Source organism: Salmo salar, chromosome ssa10 (assembly GCF_905237065.1).
Source record: "Salmo salar chromosome ssa10, Ssal_v3.1, whole genome shotgun sequence".
NCBI classification, from domain to species: Eukaryota; Metazoa; Chordata; class Actinopteri; order Salmoniformes; family Salmonidae; genus Salmo; species Salmo salar.
This window is the reverse complement of record NC_059451.1, coordinates 95,817,611-95,838,091: the sequence shown is the minus strand read 5'-3', so window position 1 is coordinate 95,838,091 and position 20,481 is coordinate 95,817,611. Positions and strand designations below refer to the sequence as shown.

The 20,481-nt window shown below is 44.7% G+C and overlaps 1 protein-coding gene across 1 annotated transcript in view; it reads left to right on the top strand.

Annotated features, from left to right (window-relative positions):
• Positions 1 to 20,277, top strand: part of LOC106561335 (WW domain-containing oxidoreductase) — a 286,217-nt gene extending 265,940 nt beyond the window's left edge. Inside the window, exon 9 of the mRNA XM_045688261.1 lies at positions 19,036 to 20,277. Within this exon, the coding sequence (XP_045544217.1) occupies positions 19,036 to 19,227 (192 nt within the window). The 3' untranslated portion in view covers positions 19,228 to 20,277. The remainder of the gene's footprint in view (positions 1 to 19,035) is intronic.
• The last annotated feature ends 204 nt before the right edge of the window (positions 20,278 to 20,481 follow it).

The following is a 20,481-nucleotide window of genomic DNA, read 5'->3' as shown; positions in this document are numbered from 1 at the left end:
GTTTCAGTAAAGGGACAGAGAGACAGAGAGACCATCACACTACCAGGTTCAACTTTCCCAAGGGCAGTAGCACACTATGTTCTTGAATGGAGAAAGTAATAGGCAAGCACACACACAGACACACACACACACACACACACACACACGGTTCACGGTGCCTGCCCAAACACAGTGGAGTGAACTAATAAGGAGGTGTTAAAAATATGTAATTAACTAAATGTTCTTGCTGCTGGGGCGCAGATGAATGGACTGTCACTCTGTAATGCAATAGGGAGAAAGAGGGAAATAGAGAGAGATACTGTAGGGAGAGAGAGAGACCAATCCAGAACAACTACCTCCCACTACATACCTTGTTTTTTCTAGCTTCCCGCCCCAATTTCTCATGTTTCTTTCTTATCATCTCATGCCTCACTTTTGGTTCTCTGTTCTACAGACTCATAGTGGGTTCTAGACTCTGATAGATTACAGTAAGAGTGTTTTCTCTCATAGTGTGAGTGTGTGTGTTAAGGGAGACAGTGTGGGCAGCCAATCGTATCAGGCCATCAGCACAGTCCTCTCATAAATTACCTGCAGCTAACAAAGCATGCTGCTGTAAGCATTACACAGGCAGGCAAAGTCACCTCCGCACAGCAAGGGTACACACTTCTACTAGTTTACTGGGGGGAGAGGGAAGGAGTGGGAATACAAGGTTAGCTCAGACACAAACACATACACACACACTTACAGATATCTTCAAAATGGCTGTATGCTTGAACTGACAGCAAACCCATTCTGAATACATTGGCTTCCTCAATAGCCAGCTTATATCTTCCTCTACATTGAAACTTCCACTGCCTAATCTTAAACTAGAAAGCCGGAACCAGTTTAGAAAGCAGAGTTAAGAGAGACAAAGTCGGAGAGGGAGATACAAATAGAGAGGTGGAGAGAGAGATATATGAGAAAGGGAGATAGAAATAGAGAGAAAGGGAGATAGAAATAGAGGGACATAGAAATAGAGAGGGGAGATAGGGAGATAGAAATAGAGAGAGAGGGACATAGAAATAGAGAGCGGGAGAGGGACATAGAAATAGAGAGCGAGAGGGGGACAGAAATAGAGAGGGGGAGAGGGAGATAGAAATAGAGAGCGAGAGGGGGACAGAAATAAAGAGAGAGAGAGGGACATAGAAATAGAGAGCGAGAGGGGGACAGAAATAGAGAGGGGGAGGGGGATATAGAAATAAGCGAGCGAGAGGGGGACAGAAATAGAGAGGGGAGGGGAGATAGAAATAGAGAGCTAGAGGGGGACAGAAATAGAGAGGGGGAGGGGGAGATAGAAATAGAAAGGGGGAGAGAGTGAGATAGAGGGAGATAGAAATAGAGAGAAAGGGGGAGAGAGGGAGATAGAAATAGAAAGGGGAGAGAGTGAGATAGAGGGAGATAGAAATAGAGAGAAAGGGGAGAGAGCGAGATAGAAATAGAGAGGGGAGAGGGAGATCGAGAGGGGGACAGAAATGGAGAGGGGGAGGGGGAGATAGAGAGCGAGAGGGGGACAGAAATAGAGGGGGGAGGGGGAGATAGAGAGCGAGAGGGGGACTGAAATAGAGAGGGGAGAGGGAGATAGAAATAGAGAGCGAGAGGGGGACAGAAATAGAGAGAGAGAGAGAGGCATATGGAAATAGAGAGCGAGAGGGGGACAGAAATAGAGAAGGGGAGAGGGAGATAGAGAGCGAGAGGGGGACTGAAATAGAGAGGGGAGAGGGAGATAGAAATAGAGAGCGAGAGGGGGACAGAAATAGAGAGAGAGAGAGGGATATGGAAATAGAGAGCGAGAGGGGGACAGAAATAGAGAAGGGGAGAGGGAGATAGAAATAGAGAGCTAGAGGGGGACAGAAATAGAGAGGGGAGGGGGAGATAGAAATAGAAAGGGGGAGAGAGTGAGATAGAGGGAGATAGAAATAGAGAGAAAGGGGGAGAGAGGGAGATAGAAATAGAAAGGGGGAGAGAGTGAGATAGAGGGAGATAGAAATAGAGAGAAAGGGGGAGAGAGGGAGATAGAAATAGAAAGGGGGAGAGAGTGAGATAGAGGGAGATAGAAATAAAGGGAGATAGAAATAGAGAGAAAGGGAGATAGAGGGGAGATAGAGATGTGATGTGTCCTTGAGACATAGTGGTGTCATAGGACCCTGCACACCTGACGGTAACAATGCCTAGCCGCGGAAATAGCGGTTCACCGCTGGAGCTAATTAACAGCATCACCACGGTAACAGTCACCGCCACATCAACAGAGAGACCGCACTGGCTTGTGTGTGTATGTGTGTGCTTTCTCCTGATGCTTTTGCAGTGTTTTCAAGTTAAGATAGTTGAGGTGAATTTCAGTCAGCATGTAGAGTTTCAGCCTTTAGAAAAGGAGGTAAGTACCTGGACATCAATCTCTGTTCACACCGACATTCAGCTGTCAATATGAGATTGATTTGACTGGATGGAAGGATATGTTGTCAGGTATAAAGGTAGATGACAGCTCAGTATATACATGACAACTGATGTCATCTTATGAAACTGACTTAATAAGTCAGACACACACACACACAATCACACGCACACACACGTCCAAAGGTAAGTGTTAGCAGCAGGACAAATGACACTACACACAGCCATCTGGCCAAGAGGAACACTCTCCTACTTCTCACCTTACACTCTCCTCTCCTCTTCTCTCCTCTCCTCTCCTCTCCTCTCCTCTCCTCTCCCTCTCCTCTCCCTCTCCTCTCCTCTCCTCTCCTCTCCTCTCCTCTCCCTCTCCTCTCCTCTCCTCTCCTCCCTCTCCTCTCCTCTCCTCTCCTCTCCTCTCCTCCCTCTCCTCTCCCCCTCTCACCTCACACTCTCCTCTCCTCTCCTACTTCTCACCCTACACTCTCCTCTCCTCTCCTCTCCTCTCCTCTCCTCTCCTCTCCTCTCCTCTCCCTCTCCTCTCCTCTCCTCTCCTCTCCTCTCCCTCTCCTCTCCCTCTCCTCTCCTCCTCTCCTCTCCTCTCCTCTCCTCTCTCTCTCCTCTCCTCTCCTCTCCTCTCCTCTCCTCTCCTCTCCTCTCCTCTCCTCTCCTCTCCTCTCCCTCTCCTCTCCTCTCCTCTCCTCTCCTCTCCTCTCCTCTCCTCTCCCTCTCCCTCTTCTCCTCTCCTCTCCTCTCCTCTCCTCTCCTCTCCTCTCCTCTCCTCTCCTCTCCTCTCCTCTCCTCCTCTCCTCTCCTCTCCTACTTCTCACCTTACACTCTCCTCTCCTCTCCTTTCCTTTCCTCTCCTCTTCCTCTCCTCTCCTCTGTTGCTCCCTCTTCCTTTTTGACCTCGATCATTTACCGCTTTTCTCTCCTCCTTTTAGCCCCTCCCCTTCAACTCTGTTTCTCTTTTTCTCTCTTCCTCCCTTCTGCCATTCCCTTCTCTTCCTCTCCTCTCCCATTCTTCTCTGTCCATCTCATGTAAGTCACAGGTGAAGGGTGTGTTTACGTGCCTGTGTGCAAGAGTGTGTATGTCTGTGTACTTGTCTCTGTGTGTGTGTGTGTGTGTGTGTGTGTGTGTGTGTGTGTGTGTGTGTGTGTGTGTGTGTGTGTGTGTGTGTGTGTGTGTGTGTGTGTGTGTGTGTGTGTGTGTGTGTGTCTTCGAGAGAGCGCGAGAGAGCGAGCCCCCTGGGCTGTCACTGAAGGTGACCTGTGGTCCGTGACCTATGAGGCCAACTTTATTAAAATGAATGTTGAGGAGAGGCCTAGTCCTGACAGCAGCATAATTACATGGAGGAGCTGAACAGCACTAATTTATTCACACCGCATTCAACCCGGCCAGCAGCACAGAGAGGGGTTAGCATTGACACACACACTCACAGGAGCTCGGGAATATGCGCACACACACACAGACACCGGAGCACATGAACACACACAGGAGCACGGGAGTCTGCAGTGTGTGCGTGTAATGGAATGAATGCAGGCGAGGCTGTGGGTTGTTTCAGAGGACTGTAGACCTGAGGGGAGTGGTGTTGGGCCATGGAACAGGAACTATTTAGTCTCTGTGTTCTGTGGTGACTGCTACTCTAAATGCAAAGCTTTCTGCTTACTGCCTGCCATCACTTAATCCCAACACCAAAACCCTACGCTCGCCACCCTGTACCACACACACACACACACACGCAGTACCAACCCAGCAATGCCATTACACAGTCACAACCACACAGTGGGGCCCAGACCCAGTGCCCTCATTACTCTGGTGAAAAGGTGTTAAGTAGTTAGACAAGCTCTACTAGTCATATGGTATTATACTGTCAGAGCAGGGCCACGCAGCACACACACACACACACACAGAGACACAGACTGGAGGAGAAAGGGAGAGAGCGAAGGGAAAAGGAGGAGAGAGAAAGGGAGGGATATAAGTATGTTCGGGTAACCGTGATGACCAAGGGCACACTGATCGGTCCTGTTAACAGAACTCTGGACACTCATAATGTTACTGCTAGTTTCTTTACTGTGTGTGTGTGTGTGTGTGTGTGTGTGTGTGTGTGTGTGTGTGTGTGTGTGTGTGTGTGTGTGTGTGTGTGTGTGTGTGTGTGTGTGAGTGAGATAATGGCTGTGCTAGTTGCTCTCCTGTGAAAATGACACGTCCCTGCCAAATTAATATAATTACTAGCAGAATTTAATGGGCCAAATCTGCCTCCTTATTTAAACCAGAGCACTCCTCTGATGACCTCCAGCGAGAGAACTACGGAGGAGGAAGGAAGGAAGGAAAGGAAAGAGATGGAGGGAGGGAGGGAGGGAGAATGGAGAGAAGGAGGGACAGGGGTTGCTCACTGGATTAAAACGTTTAATTTATAATATCTACTATAACATCAATATTATTGTCATCCAAATAGCCTGGTGGTTTCCTCTATTGTTGATACTTTCGATATCAATTCATATTCCATCATATAAGTCATATTGTCCATTGCTTGACAGTCTGAATGCATATACATAGTTGAATAAATCCTCATCCCATCCGTATTGTTGCTTGTTGTTCATTGTGACTATGTTCCATTTCCAAATGGACCAATAGGCTGTAGTTACCATAACAATGAGACAGAATGACTTGATTGAGATGGGTGTATTCTGATGCTTTTGCCTTCTGGATCTCTGGTCCAAATACAATTACAGTGCCTTCAGAAAGTATTCACACCCCTTGACTTTTTCCACATTTTGTTGTGTTACAGCCTGAATTTAAAATTGACAAAATATATATTTTTTGTGACTGGCCAACACACAATACCCCATAATGTCAAAGTGATTTTTTTATTTATTTAGATTTATTAACAAATGTATTAAAAATAAAAAGCTGAAATGTGTTGTTATGGCAAGCCTAAATAACTTGTGTTTAACATGATTTTTCAATGACTACCTCATATTTTCACCCCACGCATACAATTATCTGTAAGGTCCCTCAGTCGAGCAGTGAATTTCAAACACAGATTCAACCACAAAGACCAGGGAGGTTTTGGTAGATGGGTAAAAATAAAAAAGCTGACATTGAATATCCATTTGAGCATGGTGAAGTTATTCATTACTAATTACACTTTGGATGGTGTATCATTACAAACAGTCACTACGAAGATACAGGCATCCTTCCAAACTCAGTTGCCAGAGAGGAAGGAAACCACTCAGGGATTTCACCATGAGGCCAATGGTGATTTTAAATGCTGTGATAGGAGAAAACTAAGGATGGATCAACAACATTGTTGTTACTCTACAATACTAACCTAATTGACAGAGTGAAAAGGAAGCCTTTACAGAGTACAAATATTCCAAAACATGCATCCTGTTTGCGACAAGGCACTAAAGTAATACTGCAAAAAATGTGGCAACGCAATTAACTTTTTGTCCTGAATACAAAGTGTTATGTTTGGGGCAAATCCAATACAACACATTACTAAGTACTACTCTCCATATTTTCAAGCATAGTGGCGGCTGCATCATGTTATGGATATGCTTGTAATCGTTAAGCGCTTGGGGAGTTGTTCAGGATAAAAAATGTACAGAATGGAGCTAAGCACCGGCAAAATCTGCACTTGAGTTGCTTCCAAGAAGACAGTTCCTGAGTGGCTGAGTTACAGTTTTGACTTAAAACTGCTTGTAAATTTCAAGACTTGAAAATGGTTATCAGCTGTAATCGCTGCCAAAGGTGATGTATTGACTCAGTGTTGTGAATACTTATGTAAATTAGATATTTCTGTATTTCATTTTCAATACATTTGTGAATATTTCAAAAATCCTGTTTTCACATTGTTATCATGGGTTCAATTCAGGCTGTAACAACCAAATGTGGAATAAGTCAAGGGGTATGAATACTTTCTGAAGGCACTGAATATCCTACTCCTATAGAGAGAGTAAGTGAATGAAGTGAAAACGGGAGAGAGAGAGACGCATGTGTCTTTTTGTCCAGCAATACTTTTTGTGGAATGTACTACGCTACTTTGGCTCTTTTTGTATCGTGTGCTATCAGTCAGAAGCATTCGATTTTGCAATCGCAAGCATCATTTTGGATATAAACTGTTTTCACTACACGGTGTAGCTTAAAACATCAATATGACCATTTGATAAAGCGCCGCTGCCCTAAATAGTGGACCATCTCATTGACTAAGCAAGACTTTTGTCCCGCTGATGGCCCCTAAGGGGTCGATGGGTTTCTTATTATATTCATAATTGATTACAATTAAGATTTCAGTGTATCAGCCGGCTGTGACTAGGAGACCCGTGAGGCGGCGCACAATTGGCCCAGCATCGTCCAGGTTAGGGGAGGGTTTGGCCGGCCTGGATTTCCTTGTCCCATCGCGCTCTAGTGACTCCTTGTGGCGGACTGGGTGCCAGCATCCTGACGCCGGTCGCCAGCTGGACGGTGTTTCCTCTGACACATTGGTGCGACTGGCTTCCGGGTTAAGCGAGCAGTGTGTCAAGAAGCAGTGCGGCTTGTCAGGGTCGTGTTTCAGATGACACATGGCTCTCGACCTTCGCCTCTCCCGAGTACGTAGGGGAGTTGCAGCAATGGGACAAGACTGTAATTACCAATGGGATAGCATGACATTTGGGAGAATTTATTTTGTAAAAGTACAAAAAAATTATTTAAAAAACAATAATTAAACTTTCAGAACATTCACACCTAGCCTGCTGGCCAATCAGCTCCCAGTCATCTGGACACTTTCCAAGCTATGCAGTGCAGGTCAGTCACATTTCCGTCTCCTTTTCATACAACTGACAGCCTATTGATACAGAGTTTTACATAGGCTGTTGGTGCCGATCACTATAGCCTAATTTTATTTTTTTATTTCACCTTTATTTAACCAGATAGGCTAGTTGAGAACAAGTTCTCATTTACAACTGCGACCTGGCCAAGATAAAGCAAAGCAGTGAGACACATGGAATAAACAAGCGTATAGTCAATAACACAATAGAAAAAAAGAAAGTCTATATACAGTGTGTGCAGATGGCGTGAGGAGGTAAGGCAATAAATAGGCCATAGTAGCGAAGTAATTACAATTTTGCAAATGAATACTGGAGTGATGATGTGCAAGTAGAGATACTGGTGTGCAAAAGAGCAGAAAAGTAAATAAGAACAATATGGGGATGAGGTAGGTAGATTGGATGGGCTATTTACAGATGGGCTATGTACAGCTGCAGCTGCTCAGATAGTTGATGTTTAAAGTTAGTGAGGGAAATATAAGTCTCCAGCTTCAGCCATTTTTGCAATTCGTTCCAGTCATTGGCAGCAGAGAACTGGAAGGAAAGGCAGCCAAAGGGGTGTTGGCTTTGGGGATGACCAGTGAGATATACCTGGAGGAGCGCGTGCTACGGGTGGGTGTTGTTATCGTGACCAGTGAGCTGAGATAAGGTGGAGCTTTACCTAGCATATACTTATAGATGACCTGGAGCCAGTGGGTCTGGCGACGAATATGTAGCGAGGGCCAGCCGACAAGAGCATACAGGTCGCAGTGGTGGGTGGTATTTGGGGCTTTGGTTACAAAACGGATGGCATTGTGATAGATCCAGTTTGCTGAGTAGAGTGTTGGAGGCTATTTTGTAAATGACATCGCCGAAGTCAAGGATCAGTAGAATAGTCCGTTTTACGAGGGTATGTTTGGCGGCGTGAGTGAAGGAGGATTTGTTGCGAAATAGGAAGCCGATTCTAGATTTAACCGTCCAGAGTAGTGATGCTAGTCGGGCGGGCGGGTGCGGCAGCGAACGGTTGAAAAGCATGCATTTAGTTTTACTAGCGTTTACGAATAGTTGGAGGCCACGGAAGGAGTGTTGTATGGCATTGAAGCTCATTTGGAGGTTTGTTAACACAGTGTCCAAAGAAGGGCCAGATGTATACAGAATGGTGTCGTCTGCATAGAGGTGGATCAGGGAATCACCCGCAGCAAGAGCGACATCATTGATATATACAGAGAAAAGAGTCGGCCCGATAATTTAACTCTGTGGTACCCCCATAGATACTGCCAGTCCAGACAACAGGCCCTCTGATTTGACACACTGATCTCTGTCTGAGAAGTAGTTGGTGAACCAGGCGAGGCAGTCATTTGAGAAACCAAGGCTGTTGAGTCTGTCGATAAGAATACAGTGATTGACAGAGTCGAAAGCCTTGGCCAGGTCGATGAAGACAGCTGCACAGTACTGTCTTTTATCGATGGAGGTTATGATATTGTTTTGGACCTTGAGCGTGGCTGAGGTCCATTCGAAATGGTCGGTGATCTGTTTATCAACTTGGCTTTCGAAGACTTTAGAAAGGCAGGGCAGGATGGATATAGGTTCATAACAGTTTGGGTCTAGAGTGTCACCCCCCTTTGAAGAGGGGGATGACCTCGGCAGCTTTCCAATCTTTAGGGATCTTGGACGATACGAAAGAGAGGTTGAACAGACTGGTAATTGGGGTTGCAACAATGGCTGTGGATAATTTTAGAAAGAGAGGGGTTGGGGTAGCCAGGAGGAAAGCATGGCCAGCCGTGAGAAATGCTTATTGAAATTCTCGATTATCGTGGATTTATCGGTGGTGACATTATTACCTAGCCTCAGTGCAGTGGGCAGCTGGGAGGAGGTGCTTTTATTCTCCATGGACTTTACAGTGTCCCTAAACCTTTTGGAGTTAGAGCTACAGGATGCAAATTTCTGTTTGAAAAAGTTAGCCTTTGCTTTCCTGACTGACTGCGTGTATTGGTTCCTGACTTCCCTGAACAGTTGCATATCACAGGGACTATTCGATGCTAGTGCAGACCGCTACAGGATGTTTTTGTGCTGGTCGAGGGCAGTCAGGTCTGGAGTGAACCAAGGGCTATATCTGTTCTTAGTTCTACATTTTTTGAATGGGGCATGCTTATTTAAGATGGTGAGGAAATTACTTTTAAAGAACGAGCAGGCATCCTCGACTGACGGGATGAGGTCCATATCCTTCCAGGTTACCCGGCCAGGTCAATTAGAAAGGCCTGCTCGCAGAAGTGTTTTAGGGAGCGTTTGACAGTGATGAGGGGTGGTCGTTTAACCACTGACCCATAGCGAATGCAGGCAATGAGGCAGTGATCGCTGAGATCCTGATTGAAAACAGCAGAGGTGTATTTGGAGGGAAAGTTGGTCAGGATAATATCTATAAGGGTGCCCATGTTTACGGATTTAGGGTTGTACCTGGTGGGTTCCTTGATAATTTGTGTGAGATTGAGGGCATCTAGCTTAGATTGTAGGATGGCCGGGGTGTTAAGCATATCCCAGTTTAGGTCACCTACAGAACGAACTCTGAGGATAGATGGGGGGCAATCAATTCACATATGGTGGCCAGAGTACATCTGGGAGCTGAGGGGGTCTATAACAGGCGGCAACAGTGAGTGACTTATTTCTGGAGAGATTCATTTTTAAAATTAGAAGCTCGAACTGTTTGGGCATAGACCTGGATGGAAAGTATGACAGAACTTTGCAGGCTATCTCTGCAACTCCTCCCCCTTTGGCAGTTCTATCTTCACGGAAAAGGTTGTATTTGGGGATGGAAATCTCAGAATTTTTGGTGGCCTTCCTATGACAGGATTCAGACACGGCAAGGACATCAGGGTTGGTGGAGTGTGCTAAAGCAGTGAGTAAAACAAACTTAGGGAGGAGGCTTCTGATGTTAACATGCTCCTCCAATGGATGGAAAGATTTAGTGTGCTGCCGACAAACAGCGGTGTAGAATCTCTAGCTTATCCTAAAAAACTCATCATCACGTGCTGAAAATGAATCCTAAAACAATTCCTTGTGCTGAAAATGATTGAATCTGCACAGTGCCTTGCTAAAGCCAATATTGATGTTTGAGTAGGCTGTAGGGCTACTTTTCAAGGAAATATCATTTTATTATATTGATAATTAGATTCAATAGAGCAAATTGAAAGAAAATGCATTATTACAAGGTTGAAATAACTTCTCTTCCTGTTTATTCTATTAAATATGTGTATGTTTTTAATTAATTCATGTATTAGTAGGCTTATGGATATCATTTTCAAGTTATTCACCCAATCCTGTTTTATTTATGCTGTCTAAAGGGAAGGCAACGAATGCAGTGCATGTGAAATCTCACTGTAATAAGGCTAGACGGCTATAGGGCTGTTTTTAGATCAGGTTTAAACCATTTTCCCGCCGAGCCACCAGCCAGCCATTCTCTGACCAATGTGTTTACATGCTTAATAGTGAGAGAGCGCACAGCAATTCCACGAAGGAGCAGCGTTCGCGCTAAAATCAAACGCGTTGCGGCACTGCTTAGGAGAGAGGTGAGGAAGAGTGGGTTGGAGAGGAAGTGAGAAAGAGAAAGATGGAGATAGATGAAATGAGAATGTGGGGAAGAGAGGGAGTGAGATGGAGAAAGATGAAATGAGAAAGTGGGAGAGGGAGAAAGTAAGGAGGAGTGACTGGGAGTGACTGGGAGTGACAGAGAGAAAGAGATCACGCCCAATAAAGCGTCCAGTCCTCTTCTTGTTTAATGCAGCTGTTTTATAGTCCTACATGCCCCCATAGTCCCACTATATAGGAGACTCCTATTCTCCCATTCAGACCAGGCCTTTTAATCTCCTCCCTGTGCCAGAACCCCTCTCTCTTTACTGCCCCTCTTTAATGAAGAGCTGTCCAATAAGGCCTTTTATTGTGTTAGCATATGTTGCTTTTATTAGGGGACAATAATTAGCTGGAGCCCATCACCTCACAAGTCCTATCCCAAGATAAAGAGGAGATAGTTTCACAGTTGCTGCCCAAGTCCTTCTCATTTCCATCGTTTTCCCCTTGAATGATTCATCGACTCATCCCTTCATCCCCTTCTTCCCTACTCTTTTGTCATCCTTACCTCCCTTTTGTTCACCCCCCCACACACACACACACACACATTGCAGAAGTTGGAGGTGAGGCAGAGATGGTGGAGTGTGGTGACAGAGAGGTTAGATGTATGACATAGCGGTATCGGGGATTGAAAGTGTACACTCTCTCCATTCTCAAATCAATCAAATAATATCAAAGTTTATTTGTCACGTGTGCCGAATACAACAGGTATTCACCTTACTGTGAAATTCTTACTTACAGGCTCTAACCAATAGTGCAAAAAAGTATTAGGTGAACAATAACATTTTCTATCCTAATGTTCTTCAGATGGAGAGATGTGATGTGGGGACAGGGGGAACCAGGGTTAGGTGTGTGGTCTCTCCATTCTCTATCCTAATGTTCTTCAGATGGAGAGATGTGATGTGGGGACAGGGGGAACCAGGGTTAGGTGTGTGGTCTCCATTCTCTATCCTAATGTTCTTCAGATGGAGAGATGTGATGTGGGGACAGGGGGAACCAGGGTTAGGTGTGTGGTCTCTCCATTCTCTATCCTAATGTTCTTCAGATGGAGAGATGTGATGTGGGGACAGGGGGAACCAGGGTTAGGTGTGTGGTTTCCATTCTCTATCCTAATGTTCTTCAGATGGAGAGATGTGATGTGGGGACAGGGGGAACCAGGGTTAGGTGTGTAGTCTCCATTCTCTATCCTAATGTTCTTCAGATGGAGAGATGTGATGTGGGGACAGGGGGAACCAGGGTTAGGTGTGTGGTCTCCATTCTCTATCCTAATGTTCTTCAGATGGAGAGATGTGATGTGGGGACAGGGGGACCAGGGTTAGGTGTGTGGTCTCTCCATCCTGTCCCTAATGCCCCCTCTGGGGAGCAGGCCGCCCAGTTCCCTGTATTACCCAGAAGGCCTAGGGGCTAATGATGGCTTTTTAATAGAATGTAATACATACTGAGGAGCAGAGGCCAGTGCCTTAGAGGGCTCTCCCATTAGAATGGCAAGAACAGCATTATACGTGTGTGTGTGTGTGTGTGTGTGTGTGTGTGTGTGTGTGTGTGTGTGTGTGTGTGTGTGTGTGTGTGTGTGTGTGTGTGTGTGTGTGTGTGTGTGTTGTGGAGGGGGGCTGAGGTTACGGGGGTGACTGTGGAGTCATGAGGGTGAACATTGTGTTGTTTTTTAGAGGTGTGCTGGTGTGTTTGTGGTGTTAATCCCTCTCCTTCCGGTTGATTGGTTAGGCTGAATGGAGGGCCAGTCCGTTTATCTGAGTGGACCACGTTACCCAGGATTCCCCTCACATCTGGGCTGGGCACGCTTAGATGGGCTGTCGGCTCGCAGAGGCTAGCGCCGCTGAGGGCTAGTATAAACATACACTCTCTCCTCTCTCTCACTCTCACTCGCTCTGTCGCTCTCTATTACACAAACATGGGCCAGAGACAAGCCAGCAGACGTGTTGTTGTTACAATGATCATTTATTAAATGTGAAATATCTTTAGCACAGATTAAAAATCAGATACTTCCATCTATTGTGAACACCATGGGGTTGGAAATAAACATTCCTAAATGATCAACAAAAGCACAAAGTCCTGTTGGAGTCCCATCTTCTCCATCATGGCATAGATAGACCTTCATGTGAGACTGTTAGTTCAGAGAGACTGGATCCTAGAGCTGAGGCAAGTCTCTTTTACTGCTCATACTATCCTCTGTGATCATCCTATCATATAAGCTTGTTATATAGCCTAGTTCCAATTCTAGTTCCTTAAAACAGAACACTGCTAAATCACAATCAGTGTCCCCCTGTGTGTGTTGCCAGGGCCAGTCATGTCTGCTCTCGTCACAACAAGAGAGGACTATGCTGCCCTGTGACAGATGTGGACAGACTCTTAACGAGGCTTTAGTTGTTAACACACAGGTTGCCTCTCTGCTTTGCCTCAACCCTTCACACACCAAGACAACTGAACAGAACCTTGACCAGAGTGGTTTAACCACATTCAGAATGACAGAACACATTCAGAACGACAGGTAAAAGAACAGAAGTGAACCACCCACAAGAGTAAGAAAACTGTAAGACTTTACACTTTGTCCAGGATGTCATCGTCTGACATATTGGTTCTTTTTTATTATTCTCTTTTTATTTGACTTGTTCATAGATCATTTTCAGCACATGCCATATGAGAAGTTTGGGATTATAAAAGTACCTGAAAGAAGTGCTAGACTGTCAGCATGCATAGCTGTTTGCTATTTACATGTTCCTTTGTACAGGACAGGACGGGCTGGGCCAAGAACAGAGTGCTCTACAGTACTGGGTGTATTTACAGGTCAATGTCATAAATACACACGTCTGGGAAAAGGGTCACGCATATTAACAGAGAACACTTCGTATGACAGAATGACAGAGCCCAACCTTGATGAGGCAGAAACAAAACAGTTTTTTTTTCTCTTTCTGGTACATTAGTCCTATGCTAACAAATAGCACAATGGATCATATAGTATTGCTGTACTGTACAAGCACAGAGTGATTAGACATGGTTAGAGATCACCACAGTAACATGTTATACTATCAAAACAACGCCGAACAACTCTGAGATACAGTATAGTTACCCTGTAATGATTCAACACCAATATCTCCCTTCTCTCTGACCTTGCTTTTCAATACATTGAAGAGTGGCTGTTCAACAGTTAAATATTGCAGAATACTTTCCAAAGTACATTTTAAATATTTTCATTCTGTTGAAAATTGGAAGACATAAATGTGATCCGGCACTATTTTCCAGAGCAGTGATGGTCCAGGCCAGACATGGTCAGGTTATTGCTGCTGATCTAGGGCCTGTTTATTGCAGCTCTTAAAGCATAGAGATTGCAGAGGTTGGGTTTGTGTGTTTAAGTGGTCTGGAAAAGATCTTGTTGGCTAGGACCCTGCTACTTCGGTTTGTCACATTTCTACTATATTGCTGAAGTGATGGTGAAAGTGTTTTCCTTTCCCCGTTTAGTTCTGGTGATTTATGGGATGTCTCAGGGACAGTTGCTTTGGCTTACACTCAATTAACCCTTTCCTCTCCACCCACCAGTGTGTGGTGCTCAGTTCTGTCTGATAGGAACATAACATACCAACCCCAAGAAAACCAGTCATTTCTCTGTCAACTCTGTAAAACTATGTATATCAGAATCAGGATTTACATTGACAAATACTAGTACACAAACAGAAAGAGCCATTGGTTGGTCGACACCTAAAATGTACAGTTATTATTTATAATGTACATGATTATACACATCTGTTGGGCTACTGTACATGTCAGGAGGGATTGTGTGTGTGTGTGTGTGTGTGTGTGTGTGTGTGTGTGTGTGTGTCTGTCTGTCTGTCTGTCTGTCTGTCTGTCTGTCTGTCTGTCTGTCTGTCTGTCTGTCTGTCTGTCTGTCTGTCTGTCTGTCTGTCTGTCTGTCTGTCTGTTTGTCTGTGTTTGTCTGTGTGTGTGTGTGTGTGTGTGTGTTTTGTCTGTTTGTGTGTCTGTTTGTGTGTGTGTGTGTGTTTGTCTCCAGCCCATTCCCTTCTTCTCTCTATGTATCTCTGATAGATAGTGGTGGTGGGTGGTTCTGCATGTTAATGTCTAGCATGCTAATCTCATCAGGCTTATCTCTTACACGGGTAAAAAGGTCATGTAGTGGGAGGGCCGAGCTGAACACCAAGAAGATAACACACACACACACACTCTCTCCCTCTCTCTTTCTCCCTCTCTCTCCTTCTGCTGTGTACATATCTTGTTGTCTCCCTCAGACAGAATTCCCTGCTGTGCAGTAGAGCTGCGTTCTCAGATCAGGTGTAAATCATTCCAATGTATTGATGGACCACCTTTCACCTAAAACAGAGATGACCCTGGAAGTAGAGTAAGATGAGCAGGAAGGTAAATATATTGCATCTTCCAGTGAGTTTGTGTCTACATTCTAAAGCAGGTAACTGAGGGTGACTGGTTAGCTAAATGATCTGACACCCTGCTTCTGAACTGTGTATATGTGGGTCTGGGTGTGTCTCTTAGACACTGAGTGACATGTGTGAGCCTTTGATATGCCAGTCCTATGAGGTGTGTAGAGTTATCAGTGTGCTGGCAGGGAGGGAGACAGCAGAGAGATGCAGTTGTTTCATCAATCTGCCGCTGCTACTACCAGCACTGAGAAGGATGTTTGATGTGTGTCTGTATTGCTCAATGAGAGAGTCTACTGTATGTCTGTGTATGTGTGCATGCACTTTATTCTGTGACTGTGTGTACATGTGTGAGACTGTGTGTACATGTGTGTACATTGTGTGACTGTGTGTACATGTGTGTGACTGTGTGTACATTGTGTGACTGTGTGTACATGTGTGACTGTGTGACTGTGTGTACATGTGTGAGACTGTGTGTACATGTGTGTACATTGTGTGACTGTGTGTACATGTGTGTGACTGTGTGTACATTGTGTGACTGTGTGTGTTGCTAGATCTTAATGACAGCCAGTGTGTGTGTGCTGGAACAGTTCTGGTATATTTCCGTATGTGTGTCTCCCTGTATTAGCCTCTGCCAGCTTAGGCTGCAGATGCTCAAATGAGCCTCAATGAGGCTGTGCCTTTGAAGTGTGTGTGTGTTTGTGTACAGACCTTTGCTGCTCTGCCAGTGCACTGTACTAAACTGCTCTGCTCTGCAGTCTCTCATCAGTCCTCTCCCCAGTCTCATTTGTAGATAAAGAGCAGTTAGCCAGAGAGAAGTATTTCATGTGTCTATAGAAGTCAGCTCCAGAACAGTCTCCTGTCTTCTCATAACGTCACAGCAGTTTTTAGCCAGCAGAAGTTTTTAGCCAGCAGCAGGGCTACATGAAAGATCCTCTGAGCGCCTGAATTCTGGCTGTAATACTCTCTGATGTCGGTTTCTTCCTCTCTGTTTCAAACGCTGTGGAATCGCACTCCCTCTCTCCCTCTCTCCACTCCTAATTACTGACTGTGCCGGCTGGTGCTGCATTAGGGAGGCATGTCTCAGTACAGTGTGACTACAGACTACTGTAAACTGGATTTGAGATGTTAAACTGAGAAATCCAGCTTCTGAGTAGTCATTTCCCACTCAATTAGAGGGTGTAGGGTAGAGAGTCTAACAGGCTGTCTGCTCTCTAGGTTTCTTAGAAAGAGAAGAGAGAAAGGAGTGGGGTTTGCGAGCGTGTGCATGCCTGTACTATATATGATGTGTGTGTACAAGAGCACTATTCTCATCATATCACTCTTTAGTGGTGTATCTCACTCTTTACTGTGGCAAACCGTATATACTCCAATGTTTACTGTTTAGGACCGTTGCTCTCTACTCTACAGTCTGACTTCCCTCATGAACCCCTAGATAATGTGAACATGTACAGATGTGTAATCATGGTATAGATACTATATGTTCCCTTATAGAGTTTACAGAACCCTCTGGCTCTCCACTCCCAATGAGAAGAGCTGCTCCCTCCTTCCCAGTCTAGAACACCGTGGGCCACATCCTCTGTCCAGAAAACAGAAAACAGTGTGCAAACTTCCACAAAACAACTACAAAATATTGCAGCTGTAGAAATATCAAGTGCAACATATTTTGGGTGTGTTTTACTTCAAATCTGGATGAACAGTCGCCACCTTCCCACAGTTATTGTGGTATTCTACAGAGATCGTGTTGTTTTGTGGACAGACAGTGTTGTCCCTGGTCTGTGTATTTACCACATTTCCATAAGTATGCACTCTGTGGAGAGTCAGCAGTCCTGTATACACACAATATAGAAATATATATATGTACTGTACCAGTCAAAATTTTGGACACACCTACTCATTCCAGGGGTTTCTCTTTATTTGTACTATTTTCTACATTGTAGAATAATAGTGAAGACATAAACACTATGAAATAACACATATGGAGTCATGTAGTAACCAAAAAACTGTTAAACAAATCAAAATATATTTTAGATTTTAGATTCTTCAAAGTAGCCACCCTTTGCCTTGATGACAGCTTTGCACACTCTTGGCATTCTCTCAACCAGTTTCATGAGGTAGTCACCTGGAATGCATTTCAATTAACAGGTGTGCCTTGTTAAAAGGACATTTGTGGATTTTGTTTCCTTCTTAATGCGTTTGAGCCAATCAATTGTTTTGTGATAAGGTAGGGGTGGTATACAGAAGATAGCCTTATTTGGTAAAAGACCAAGTCCATATTTTGGCAAGAACATTTCAAATAAGCAGTGAGAAACGACAGTCCATCATTACTTTAAGACATGAAGGTCAGTCAATCCAGAACATTTCAAGAACTTTGAAAGTTTCTTCAAGTGCAGTCACAAAAAACATTGAGCGCTATGATGAAACTGGCTCTCATGAGGACCGCCACTGGAAAGGAAGACCCAGAGTTACCTCTGCTGCAGAGGATAAGTTCATTAGAGTTAACTGCACCTCAGATTGCAGCCCAAATAAATGCTTCACAGAGTTCAAGTAACAGACACATCTCAACATCAACTGTTCAGAGGAGACTGTGTGAATCAGACCTTCATGGTCGAATTGTTGCAAAGAAACCACTACTAAAGGACACAAATAAGAAGAAGAGACTTGCTTGGGCCAAGAAACACGAGCAATTGACATTAGACCTGTGGAAATCTGTACTTTGGTCTGATGAGTCCAAATTTTAGATTTTTGGTTCCAAGGGCTGTGTAGGTGAACGGATGATCTCCACATGTGTGGTTCCCACAGTGAAGCATGTAGGAGGAGGTGTGATGGTGTGGGGGTGCTTTGCTGGTGACACTGTCTGTGATTTATATAGAATTCAAAGCACACTTAACCAGCATGGCTACCACAGTATTCTGCAGTGATACGCCATCCCATCTGGTTTGCGCTTAGTGGGACTATCATTTGTTTTTCAACAGGACAATGACCCAAAACACACCTCCAGGCTGTGTAAGGGCAATTTGACCAAGGAGATTGATAGAGTGCTGCATCAGATGACCTGGCCACCACAATCACCTGACCTCAACCCAATTGAGATGGTTTGGGATGAGTTGGACCGCAGAGTGAAGGAAAAGCAGCCAACAAGTGCTCAGCATATGTGGGAACTCCTTCAAGACTGTTGGAAAAGCATTCCTCATGAAGCTGGTTGAGAGAATGCCAAGAGTGTGCAAAGCTGTCATCAAGTAAAAGAGTGGCTACTTTGAAGAATTTAAAATCTAAAATACATTTTGATTTGTTTAACACTTTTTTGGTTACTACATGATTCTATATGTGTTATTTAATAGTTTTGATGTCTTCACTAATATTATACATTGTAGAAAATAGTTAAAAAAAAAAAAAAAATTGAATGAGTAGGTGTGTCCAAACCTTTGACTGGTACTGTATATAAATAAAAATATCCAGATCCATTGTCCCTATGGTAACACTATCCCATCATTATGGGCTGTGGCAGAGAGGGGTGTCTCTATGGAGTTTATCCTCTCTGTATCTCTCTTTCTGTCTCTCTCCATTTGCATGGAGTTCCTTGTCTGTCTCATATGGAAGCTCTGGAGGATCAGGGTCGCTGAGTCCAGGTGTGTGTATTCCAGTGGAGGTGTCTTGGCAGGATCTTTAGGGTGCCTGGATTTCCTGTGTATCTCTTGGCGGACAAGAGCGTCTCTGTCAGTCTCTCTGACTGTCCCTTCCCACACAGATGATGTTGATCAGTGCTGCTCTGTCTGTCCTCCATGTTGACTGTTGTCTCTCTGTCTCTCTGTCTCCACAGCAACAGGGGGCAGCCACCACGGTGTACTGTGCGGTAGCTCCGGAGCTGGAGGGTCTAGGAGGGATGTACTTCAACAACTGTTTCCGCTGCCTGCCCTCCCCCCAGGCCGAGGACCAGGTCACTGCAGCCAGCCTGTGGGAGCTAAGCGAGCGCCTAGTCTCAGAGAGGCCTACGGGCCTACAGGCCCTCTGATTGACACGCCCACACTGACTGTCAACAGCCAATCAGGACTGGTGGAGAGAGGAGGGACTAGCCAATCAGGAATGGAGGGAGAGGGAGAAAGTGGGGATGAAAATGAACATTTGTACATTGAGTGGACTGTAGAAAGCTTTCAAACCATTGAACTGAAACTTTCACTTCACTAAGGGGAGTAAAATACACGTACAAATACACCAGGGTTATTGTGTGCCTCTTTGTGGCAGGGAGAGTTCACCAGTTTCTTATTCCAGCCAAAGTGGGTCTGTGTTTCTCACTCCAGTGTGTTACCAGCTGCAACCCTGTGTGTATCTTCTCTCTGTATCTCCAGTTTCCTCCTGTATATATATCTTTTACATGTCTGAGTATGGAGATATGGTGATTATCATTGTGCTAGTGTAGGGGGGTTGAAGGGGGATAGGAGAAATAAGGAGGTATAATTGAATGCCTATGTACATATTAGAGCTATGGTGTCATGCCTATATACAGATGTAGTAGCTGTATTCCATATGAGGCCCTATTCACTTCTACTGTCCATTATTTACAGGAACAGCATTGGGCCTATGTGCTAACGGGAACTCACGCATCATCACCTCTGCCCTCTACGGTGTCTGTCTACAGTTAGACCTCCAACCTACATATTATAACATATAATACTCTACAAAATGCTATTTACAATGTGGTACTGTATCTTTGTCACAAGTCACAATTATGTCTGTAGCTACTGGTGATAGAGAAAGAGAGAATCCAGGAGTTTTAGTAGTTGATCAAACAGGAACTCAGTATTTTCCTTGATGTTTAGTTTTGTTGTCATTTGTTGTCATTTGTTTCTGTGGATAATCTCGTCATGAAAGTGTGCGGTGTTGGGTGACGGGTCCATCTGGACTTCTGTACTGTTGCTTGGTTTCTGGGTGGTTTGGAGATGTGTGGACGTTGTGCTTTGTGGCCGTCTGGTGCCGCGGAATGATGTTGTTAAGAAATCAGCATTCCTCTGTCATGGTTTCTGTAAAGAAAAAGAAGAGGACACATTAAAGACCGTTTCTTACACTATGTGTCTGGACATTTCAATGCTCACACACACACACACACAGTTGGTAGGATCCTATTCAAAGAAACCAAAACAAATGTACCATAGGGTGTAAGGGTGCAGACTTCGGGGAGAAGGGGGCCAGAAATGGTCTATGAGACTCCTTTATGTGGTCAGTGAGCAGCAGCACACCCTTTGACCTGGAACTATTTTCAACTCAACCC